The sequence below is a fragment of the Sorex araneus genome, chromosome X, assembly GCF_027595985.1.
Source record: "Sorex araneus isolate mSorAra2 chromosome X, mSorAra2.pri, whole genome shotgun sequence".
NCBI classification, from domain to species: domain Eukaryota; kingdom Metazoa; phylum Chordata; class Mammalia; order Eulipotyphla; family Soricidae; genus Sorex; species Sorex araneus.
In genome coordinates, this window is record NC_073313.1 from 286694361 (window position 1) to 286705672 (window position 11312).

General features: G+C 42.5%; 1 protein-coding gene across 9 annotated transcripts in view; it reads right to left on the reverse strand.

Annotated features, from left to right (window-relative positions):
* The window catches only part of TSGA10 (testis specific 10), a 132545-nt gene extending 121471 nt beyond the window's left edge, over positions 1-11074 (reverse strand). For 7 of the 9 annotated variants that reach the window (XR_008627461.1, XR_008627462.1, XM_055123508.1 and 4 more), the window contains exons 1-2: positions 10890-10964; positions 5159-5287 (exon numbers count right to left, since the gene is read on the reverse strand). Coding sequence is in view for 5 of the 9 variants with exons in the window: in XM_055123508.1 (XP_054979483.1) it covers positions 5159-5287; positions 10890-10943 (183 nt within the window). In the remaining 4 variants the exon portion in view is untranslated. Of the gene's footprint in view, positions 1-5158; positions 5288-10889; positions 10965-11030 lie in introns of those variants that run through there. The other 2 variants (XM_055123511.1, XM_055123512.1) reach the window with 2 other exon arrangements.
* Positions 11075-11312: the final 238 nt, after the last annotated feature.

Genomic DNA, 11312 nt, shown 5'->3' on the forward strand with positions numbered 1-11312 from the left:
AAGTTACTTCCAGTTCAAATATCGCTGGTCAGTGAGATCATCAAGTGCCCTCTGACTTATTTCACTAAACACCCTCCAGTTCTATCCAAGTTGCAACAAACTGCAAGATTCCATCTTTCCTTTTTTTTCTTTTTGAGTACTTCATTAATTTTTTTAAACCTAAATCATTTAATGACAAATCTTATATTTTTTATTATCAAAACATTTTAAATGGGAATTTTTCCTCTTTACAGCAATGTGGACATGTGAATCCAATTGAAAACCATTTTTTTTTTAATTGAATCGCCATATGGAAGGTTACAAAGCTTTCAGGTTTAAGTCTCAGTTATACAATGCTCGAACACCCATCCCTTCACCAGTGCACATATTCCACCAAGAGATTCCATCTTTTATTATGGCTGCATAGTATTCCATTATGTGTGTGCCACAACTTCTTTCCTCATTCATGTCATTAACAGATTTTTTTGTTTGTTTTTACCCTTTGCTTTTTTATTTATTTTATTTTTTACCTCTTTATTTTTTTTGGGGGGGTCACACCTGGAAATGCACAGGGGTTACTCCTGGCAGTGCTCAGGGGACCATATGGGATGCTGGGATTCGAACCCGGGTTGGCCACATGCAAGGCAATCGCTCCAGCCCCTACCTCTTTATTTTTTTTTAAATGTTAGAAGACCATTTTTAAAAGCTATTTTAGGTGTCACTGTCACTGTCATCCCGTTGTTCATCTATTTGCTTGAGCGGGCACCAGTAACATCTCCATTGTGAGATTTGTTGTTACTATTTTTGGCATATCTAATACACCACGAGTATCTTGTCAGGCTCTGCCGTGCAGGCGAGATCCTCTCAGTAGCTTGCCAGGCTCTTCGAGAGGGGCGAAGGAATCGAACCCGGGTCAGCCAAGTGCAAGGCAAACGCCCTACCACTGTGCTACCGCTCCAGCCCAGTTTTAGGTGTATATAAAAATATTAATTAAACGTGTAGTTTCCTCATACTCCCTCTCCCCACACTTTTCCACTTATTTACATCCTTTTATCTTAATGTGGTTCATTTGTTATCATTTGATCCACCACTTGATACTTTCTGCTTATTTCATTTTTATTCTTCAGTGCTCGCTTGAAGGTCACTCCAATTTTTCAATTTTTGGAAAATTGAAAAAAAATATGCTTCAGATTGAAATTCTCTCTGTTGCTGGATATGCAATTAACAACGAGTCTATAGTTTATATTAGTTTTTTTGGGTTGAATTCTGACTTTTGACAAATATATGATACGTACCACCACTGCTGTATCACACTGTGATATATAGTCAGTTCCTCCTCCCTGTGAATCTCTGGGAAACAGTCAACAGTCCCATGTTTTATCTTTTCCAGAAATTCATATATCACAGAGTACATATCACGGAAGGTGCTCGGGGCTTACTTCTGGCTCTGAACTCAAGGAATCACTCCTGACAGTGCTCGGGGACTAAACTGGGGTCGGCCAGATGTAACAATTTCAGATTTCTTTTTTCACCTAACTTCTTCTAAGTTCCTTCTAGACTTTTCATGACTTGGTGATCTTTCCCCCTTTCCTTTCCTTTCCTTTGTTGCTGTTGTGACGACTGGGGGTGGCAAGCTTGATTGTGGTACTGGCTGGGGTCGCCCTCTGGTGAGGGTAAGCTCAAGGAATCACTCTTGACAGTTGCTCATTGCACCATATGTACGTGGTGCCAGGGACTGAAATAGGGTTAGCCACAGGCGAGGCACTTTTACCCCTGCATTGTTTCTCTGTCCCTGGGATAGAACTGTGGTGCTCATGCATTTTCTGGTTATGGGGTTTACTGTGATGCTCACACACGTGTTTGGCAAGGATCAGATGTTGGATATCAACCCTAAGTGCTTTAGTCTTTATCAGCGAATTGCCCCTTTCCTCCTCCCAGAGAAGCTTACCATGCCCTTGCTAACATCCTTAATTTAGCCAAAGTCTATCTTCAACCTCCCCTTTGTGTTGGATATTAACCCTACGTGCTTTAAGCTTAATCAGTGTATTGTCTCCTTTCCTCCTAGAGGAATTTATATTACCCTTGCTAGCATCCCTTATTTGGTTAAAGTTTATTTGTAATCTTTCCCTTGTATTTTACCTCGCATTGTCATTGTCACAGTCCCCTATGTTAATCTTGATTGCTTGTAAAACAAAACTTTCTGGTAATTCTGAACTTGTATTGATACTGCTTTGTATTTGAAGTGCTGTATATTTGTTTCCCCTATAGCCTTTTTATATGTTACCACAGAGCAATGTTCTTTGGTTAAACAGGCAGACCATTACTGCTATGCTCCTAATATTTGGGAGTTGACTGACTCTGAAATATATCTGCTCCTGGGCATAATTACTTGATCATAACAACTTGACTCAGACTTCAGTTTCTGTAGTTCCTGACACCCCAAAGGGGAGGTCCCACTGTGGGACTGGGATGGACCCGGGGCGAGTGGCAAAACTACCTGGCAGCAAAATGGGACATTCTAGAAAGCATAAATGCATGGTTTTTGTGCAGGACACCCCCCACCCCCGCCCCGAAGGACTTGCCTGAGGTCTAGTCTGGGATTTACGGTAAAAGCCTTGCTTGCACTCAGAGCCCAGAACCAAGTGTTTAAAGCCTTGTTTGCTTTCAGCCAGAGAACTAAGTGTTGGAATCTTTGTCTCTTACTGTGTTTATCCAAACAACTGCTAGTATCATAACTTATACAATTAGAGGGAAACAAAAAAGCAATACAGTTGCCCCAGGGAGACAGTGTGTCTTCTTAAGTTGATCTCCCTATAAGAATTTCCTCTGCCAAATGTTTATGTAACTGACTATATCACACCTGTGCTTACCTCAACCCCCCTTCAGATGTTCTGTAAGTATGCTAGCAACTCTGCATTAAAGCGGCCATTTTCACCATCTGACTTTGTTCCCAGCCTCCCCGTCTCACTGTGTCTCTGTTGGGGGGCCCTGGGGAGGTGAGGAGGCAGGGAGGCGGCTCAGGGCTACCGAACGCACACATGTGTCCAGCAGCAGCAGCAGCCACCAGAGGATCATCATTTCTTTTTTGTGATTACACAGATCACACCTGACCACAGCTTCCACACATTTTCTCAGCTGTAGGGCTCGTTGGGGGGGGGGGGGTCGTCACATATTTCCGTTGTGGTGCCTGCACATGCCTGGTTGTGATGTTTCAGAGATGGTATACTCTGTTGCAGTGTTGTGGTTTGAAGAGAGCAGAGACACAGCGACACCGATCAATGCCATTTACCAGGTACTAGATATCAAACCTGCAGCTTCACTCTTGCCACTAGACAATTCCCTGCACCCTTTCTTATTTATTCTTATTTGGGGTGAAAGGGCTGGGCCCCATCTCCTGGTACTCAGGTTTTTACTGTACTATGATATATAGTGACATTCCACTGTGAGAAAGTATCACAGTTTGTACATCCATTCACCTACTTGACTGCTTCCAAAAATTTCATTTTTTTTCCTCCTTATTTCTTCGCTGAGATTTGTTTTTGACCTGCTTCAAGCTTGCTCAGTATTGCTTGTTCAAACATTTCCCTTTTCTTATTGTAACTGTGGTCTTTCCATGATATCTTCAAATCATAGGAGAAGGGATTTGTTTTTCTAATTGGGATCTTGTATTCTGGGTCTCTGACCTTTCTATTTTAGAAGGCTTTCTGTTTATCACCATTTCAGTGAACAAAGGACACTACTGCCTTGCTACTGCTAAGTGTGAGGGAAACCCTATAGCTCTCCAAGGTCTCTGCTGACACTGATAATTATTGCTAGGTAAGGTTAGTGCCTGTGCTGAGGCCATAACAGCTAGCAGGAAGAGGAATCTTGGGTCAGACACTCAAACGGTGAGTGAGTACCCTCAACACTGTTGAGGGTGGTAACGGACCAAACTGCAATAGGTTTCCTGTAACACTATCCTAGCGAGGAAGAAACGAAGTGCCTGTGACTATGGTATTCACTGACCCCATGGAGTTAAGGATCTCCTTATTCCTTGGTGAGAATGAAAGTCTTGATTTTTCACTCAACCCTCCTCTAGAGCACCGTGATGGGATGGTAGGCTTAGAGGTGAGGGCAGCAGGACAAGATATATTTAGATATATTTGTTGAAGTCCTAGCTCTGACACACAATGGTCAAGTACCATTCCCTAACCACTTGAAATCTTCAACTTCCATATCTATAACATGGAATAATTTGGAGTTCCTACTACAGCCTGGCAGGGGTGCAAGTGTAGCCTCTTCATCTTTACTGGCACCAATGGGGCTGTGGTCTGTCCGTGGTCTTGGCTTGACCACAGCTTGACCATTGCTTAAAAATGGTTTGCCACCAAATTAATTCTTTGGTCTGACAGAGATGACTTCTCTGAGACCCTTTTTTGTTTGCACCAACTATTTCCACTGCAAAGTGTGTGTGTGTGTGTGTGTGTGTGTGTGTGTGTGTGTGTTTCTCAACACACTGATTAGACTATATCAGAGAAAAAAAAAATTCAGGAATCCATGAATTCGGCAATTCCTTATGTTTTGAGGTCCTAGCCAGTCTTCCTCCTTCTGAACTTACATCATGTCTTGTGTTATTTTTATATAGAATATATAACGTTCAGAGTTTTTACAAGCACAATTTTACTTGTACTTCAAGATTTAGGGGAAACAAAATCTACTTCATCATTCTGAGACAAGGAATTTTCTTCTATGTAGCTTTTATTATAGCTCTATCACATGGCAGGCACCAAAAGACCAGAAACAACATAGAGGTCAGGAATTAACTTCAAATTCTAGTGAACTTAGGAATTCAGAGAAGTCCTAGCTCTGACACACAATGGTCAAATACCATTCCCTAACCACTTGAAATCTTCAACTTCCATATCTATAACATGGAAATAATATGACTCTTTCACAAGATTGGGATCTATTAAATAATATTATATATTTGAAAGCAGTTGATACAACACCTGACATACTTTGCACTGACTCTAAATCTGTGTTATCAACATGCCTAGAATAAAAATGGAATATTTTAGACCCATCAGATTTACATAAGCACCAAGTTGGTATTTATTCTTCCTGACTTAACTCGCCTTATTTAAAAATAGATCCCATCCCAAATTAATTTAGGAAAAAATATAAAGAAACTAAACATAACCTGTAATTTGAGGGTAAAGATGAATTTATCTTGATTTCTCACTTCTTGTTCTAGCTGGAGTGTATTCTGGTATTTTTCAGCTTCAGAAACTGGAGCCCCTAGACCAAACTCATATTCCTTGGTGGTACCCTACAGGAAAGAACGGGAACAATACAAAAGTATTTAGTTTAAAATGACTTTATGGGGCCCAGAGGAATAGTACAGTGGATTACAGAACCTGCTTACAAGCTGATGGTCCTAAGTTCAAAATCCCTGAGGTTTCACATGCCCTTGGCATATTCATTCCTGGCAACTCTGACTGAGCCTAAGAAGCTCTACTGTCTCCAGCCACCCTGCTGCCACAACAAAGAGGTGGGAACCCTGGCAATCCTCACAGCTAAAACACCGTGGGCGGCAAGTGCAGCTTGTGACAAGCACCCTCAGTGTCTGTGAGAGCTCTGCAAGCCCAGGACGCACAGCCATAACCGTGTGCCCTCCCTATCCAGGCCTGCATAAGCAACTGCCACTGAAGTCCAACCTCAGGAAGGACTGTGACTAAGTGTGACCTGCGACTCCTGAAAACTGTGGGCACCACTGCTAGACATGTCACCACATCATCAACAACAAAGACAATGGGAAGGGAAGAGAAAAAAATAATTTATTAAAAAACTGTGATTTCCTGCACAATCAGTAGATTTCAAAGATTGTTTTTAGATATACTTTTTACACTTTTTAATCAGCTAAAAGGATTTCACTCAAATATACTTTCCTATCATTTTGTTTTCAAATAAGAAACAAGGAGATATTTTATTATCTAATTTGGAATTGTATTATAAAGCTGCATGGTATTAAAATAAAGATAGACCCTCTGATCAGAATAAAATACCCTATGATAAAACCCCATGTATATGGGAAATCAATTTTCAATGAGAGCTGGGAACATGAAATGAGGTAAACATAGCCTCTTCAACAAATAGTGATGGAGAAACTAGACAACTACGTGTAAGAAATTAAATCTGGACCCGTATTTCACATCTCACACAAAAAAGTCAATTCAAAGTAGATCAAAGGCCTTGAGATCAAACCAGAAACTATAAAGTACACTGAGCAAAATATAGGAAGAACACTTGAAAATTTGAAGTGAAATCTTCAATGATTTGATACCACTGGGAAAGGTAACACAATGAAAAATAAGCAAATGGGACTAAATAAAATTAAAGAGATTCTGCATGGCAAAAGAAACACGGGGTAAAACTAAACTACACTAACTGAATGGGAAAAAAATATTTGCATTCAACACATCAGATAAAGGTTTGATACTCAAGATATATAAAGTACTCAAAAAAATCAACAACAAAAAATTCAAAAGCCCTATCAAAAAATGGGGAGAAGAAATGAATAGACATGTCTCAGAAGAAGACATGCAGTTGGCTATTTGGCATATAAAAAAATACTCAGCATTACTTATCATCAGAGAAATTCAAATCAAGATGACGAGATACCATCTCACACCAGTGAGAATGGCACATATCAAATATAGTACAAATAATATAGTACAAATAATCTCTGTTGGGAGGGATGTGGTGAAAAAGGAACTCTCATCCACTGCTGGTGAGAATGTTGTCTGGTACAACCCCTGTGGGAAACAGTACGGAAAGTTCTCAGTAAACTTAGAATGGAAATGCCATATGATCAGCAATTCCACTTTGTGGCACCCACCCCAGGACATAAAAACTCTCAAATGGACATATATGTACATCATTATCCACTGCTGCACTGGATACAATAGCTAAGATATGGAATCAACCTAAGGTGTCCAATGATAAATGGATGGATTCTAAAGATGTATACCAAAATGGAACACTATGATGTATATACACAATGGAATACTATGCCATTATGTGTGTATATCTAAGCATATACATATGCTGCATATACTATGCAGCTACAATCAAATCACACAATTTGCTGCAATGAGATTGGAAATGGAAGATATTACATTGAATGAAGTAAATAACTTCTGTACAAGTGATTCCATTTCTAAGAATTTACCCTATACAGGCTAGAGACTGAGCACAGCGGCCACTCAACACCTTTATTGCAAACCACAACAGCTAATTAGAGAGAGAAAACAGAAGGGAATGCCTTGCCACAGTGGCAGGGTGGGGTGGGGGGGAGATGGGATTGGGGAGGGTGGGAGGGACACTGGGTTTACGGGTGGTGGAGAATGGGCACTGGTGAAGGGATGGGTTCCCAAACTTTGTATGAGGGAAGTATAAGCACAAAAGTGTATAAATCTGTAACTGTACCCTCACGGTGATTCTCTAATTAAAAATAAATAAATTTTTAAAAAAAATAAAAACACACACAAAAAAAAAGAATTTATCCTATACATGCATACATGTGCAAAGTAAAAAATGTTAAAAAATTTTTCAAAGAGTTCTATGTTACTCTGCATTGTGCTTTTTCCACTTGACAATATATCTTAGAAATGATAACACTCAAGATAAATTGTTTCCCTGAATCACAGCAACCATTAAATTGGGGAAGAAAAAATTTGATACACATCTTTCCTTGCAACACAGTTGTTAGTCTAAAAAAAACTAGGTTAGGAAAATTAGTTATCTACCAGTCACTGATCTTGTATTATACTTCATACAGTACAGATGTAGTACTTAGCTAGTACTTCGCTGTCTGACAATTTTATTTTCCTTTCCTTAAGGCACAATTCTGCTTCTTTTCTTCTTCATTCTAGCAGTTGCTGCCTCACCTGGAACTTCAGCCCCAGATTTCATTAGAGTATTTCAAATTAAGAATAATTTGTCTTTATGGGCTCAACCCTAATTACTTTGCCACTTCTTACACAGTTTCTATTAAAAAATGTGTTCCTAGTTACCATAAAACTTGACTTAAAATATCAGTATCAAGTTTTTTTTTTTTTTTTGGGTCACACCCAATGATGCACAGGCGTTACTCCTGGCTCTGCACTCAGGAATTATAACTCCTAGCCGTGCTCAGGACCATATGGGATGCTGGGAATCAAACCCAGGTCGGCCACGTGCAAGGCAAATGTCCTACCTGCTCTAGCCCCAGCAGTATCGAATTTCTTAACTATAACAGTACTTTTCAAATTTCAAACATTAATAATTTGGGATTCTAGTTAAAAATGCAAATTCTTATTTAAAGAGGGCTGCAATACTTACATTTCTAAATTTATCTGGTCCATACTTGGCTAGTCCATAGGCAACGTTTTTTTTTTTTTAATTGAGTTACTGAGATACACAGTTACAAAGTTGTTCATAATTGGGTTTCAGTCATATAATGTTCCAGCACCCTTCCTTCACCAGAGTACATTTCCCACCACCAATGTGGCCAGAACTTTTCTTCTTTCTCTGTCTCCATCAAATACTCTAAAATAGTGAGGATTTATTAAACTAATGCTAACCCTTGAAGCATTCAGTTAGTTTCTTCCCAGTTCTCCTAACTTCCCTCCTACGTGACACCTCCAAAACATTCTCTATAAGCAAATTAATGTACATATTATTTGCTTTTGAAGAGACAGGGTTATTTCATTTTATTTTTTGCTTTTGGGCCACACTCAGCAGTGCTCAAGGGCTCTCAGTTCCAGGGGTGCTCCAGGGAGTACATGGTGGCAGGATAGGAAGTCCTGTGGACAAAGGTGCTTACTTGTTAGGCTATAACTCCAGCCTTTCCATGAGCCCTTCTAGCTCACTTCAAAAGATTATCATGTAGTACAAAGTTAATTAGTGTTGCTCTTAATAATAAAAAACTGTAAAAACCTTAATGTACACTAACAGAAGAGTAAATAAATTGAAGTGTACTCTTACAGTGGAACACTAAGCAACAAAATAACTTCAAGCAATAACAAGAATTTTTTTTTTTTTGCTTTTTGGGTCACACCCAGCGATGCTTAGGAATTACTCCTGGCTTTGCCCTCAAGAGTTACTCCTGGTGGTGCTTGGGGGTTCATATGGAATGCCGGGGATCGAACCCGGGTTGGCCACGTGCAAGGCAAACACCCTATCCGCTGTGCTACGGCTCCAGCCCCAAGAATAATTTTTTTTCTGGTCAGAATTTTCTTTTTTAGTGCAGGAACAATTTTTATTGAAAGAAATTTAGAGAGATGTGAGAGAAGAGAAAGAGAGAGATAAGGGTTCAAGAGAGAACTTGGGCTTCTCCAGAGTGGAGAAAAGTCACAAGAATAAACCTTAAAAACATTAAGAGGTAAAATGCAAGGAATATTACAATTTCATTTATATTAAGTTCAAAAACAAGTCATGCAAGATTGTGCGCATTCACCTTCCAAAAAAAAGTACAAAGAAAAGCCAGAATGTGGCTATCATAAATGAGAATACTAGCTTCCTCTGGGGTGTGTGATAGGAAGAAAAAAACGAAAAGTAACAGCTGCTCTAAATGCATTTTATGTGCGATTTATCCCCAAACTAATCTAAACAACTCTTTTCTAAGAGCCAGAGATTTAACAAAAATAGATTATATTTTGAAAACTGCCATTATTAAATGGCAAGGCACACTTTTATGTTTTTAAAAGATATTTCATTAATGCATTCTTCCGGGTTTGTTCGCTGATAAACTAAAATAAAAAAGGAACCCTCTACTATAATTAAGCATATGTGAATAGTATGCTTTCTATTTATAACCTAACTCTTTCTAAATTCAAGGTACTTGTTCTTCTATTGATCTCCATGCAAGTACAAAACAAAAAGAATATTATTTGAAATGCTCGGAAATTTTAAAGAAGAAATACCGAGACCTGGGGTCGGAGCAATAGTGCATTGGCTAGGGAGTTTGCCTTGCACCGCCAAGGGTGATCCCTTAGCACAGAGCCAGGAGCAACCCTGAGCATGGCTGGGTGTGGCCCCAAAAACCTACCAAACAAACAAACAAAATCCTGAGAGTAAAGGGCCTAAGAGAAGTAAAATCCTTACTTCTGCAACAATCCTTGGTGCAAACGTTCTAGAAGTCGGGATCCTAGGCTCTGGCTAAGGAAGACTGTTTGCAGGTATCAGACCCACGACCACCTTAGTGTTTTCCACTTAAGTCTTAAGTATTTTTTTCCCAAACAAAAGCCGACTCATGCTACCTTTCCTGTGTGTAGATGTATATATTCCTAGTGAAATTAAATGAGATTTTTATGCAGATGCCTTGTGTGTCCCTCCAGCTCCCCTCCTCGCCTCAAAGTCTTAAAAAAAAAAAAAAAAAAACGGCTGAGAAGTGGGCGTTTGGGCCTCGGGAAAGGCTAGGTCCAACCCCGATTTTCCGACTTCCCAATCCTTCAGCTCAGGCTCCAGACACTTAGGAACGGTAAGTTCCCCAGGACCCCGCGGCCCCAGAACCCCGGGACCCCGCATCCCCAGGACCCCGAGGTCTCCGCAGCCCCCAGAACCCCGAGCCCAAAGGATCCCGAGGACTCTGTAGCCTTCAGGACCCCAAGCTCGCAGCCCCCAGAACCCCAAGCCCTCAGGACCCAGAACCCCGGCCCCGCAGCCTCCAGGACCCCGATCCCGCAGCCCCCAAGACCCTCGGGACGCCAAGCCGCGCGCGCTGCGGGAAGCGTCGCGGTCGCCATGGGAACCGGGGCAGCCGGAGCTGGGAACCGACGCGAGGTGGGGAGGCTCGAGCAGACACCCACCGGGGGTCGCCCCCAGCCCCGCCCCGCCCCACCTGCAGCCGCCCCCGGCCCGCCCCGCAGTGCCCGGCCCGCCGCGTCTACCTGGGCCGCCGGCCCACGGCCCGGGCCGGCCCCGCCGTCCTCCCCGCCGCTCATCCCGGCACTGCCGGCCCTGCCCGCCCGGCCCGGCCGCCCCAGGCCCCGCCCGAGGCCCCGCCCGAGGCGGTTAGCGGCTCCGCCTACCTGAGGGGGGCTCGTCCTCCTCCTCCCCGGCGCCTTCTCGACGCTTCCGTCTCGCGCGCTCTCAGTTCCCGTGCGCGCGCCCGCCTCTCGCGGGCACTACCAGCCGTGCGCGCGACCCGAACGGCCCACCCAACCTCCGGGGGGGGTCCCACCAGCCGTGCGCGCGCCCGGACCCACCACCCTCCCCGGGGGTCCCACCAACCGTACGCGCGCCCGGACCGACCCACCCACCCTCCCGGGGGGGGGGGTCACACCGGCCATGCGCACACCGGGACTCGCCCA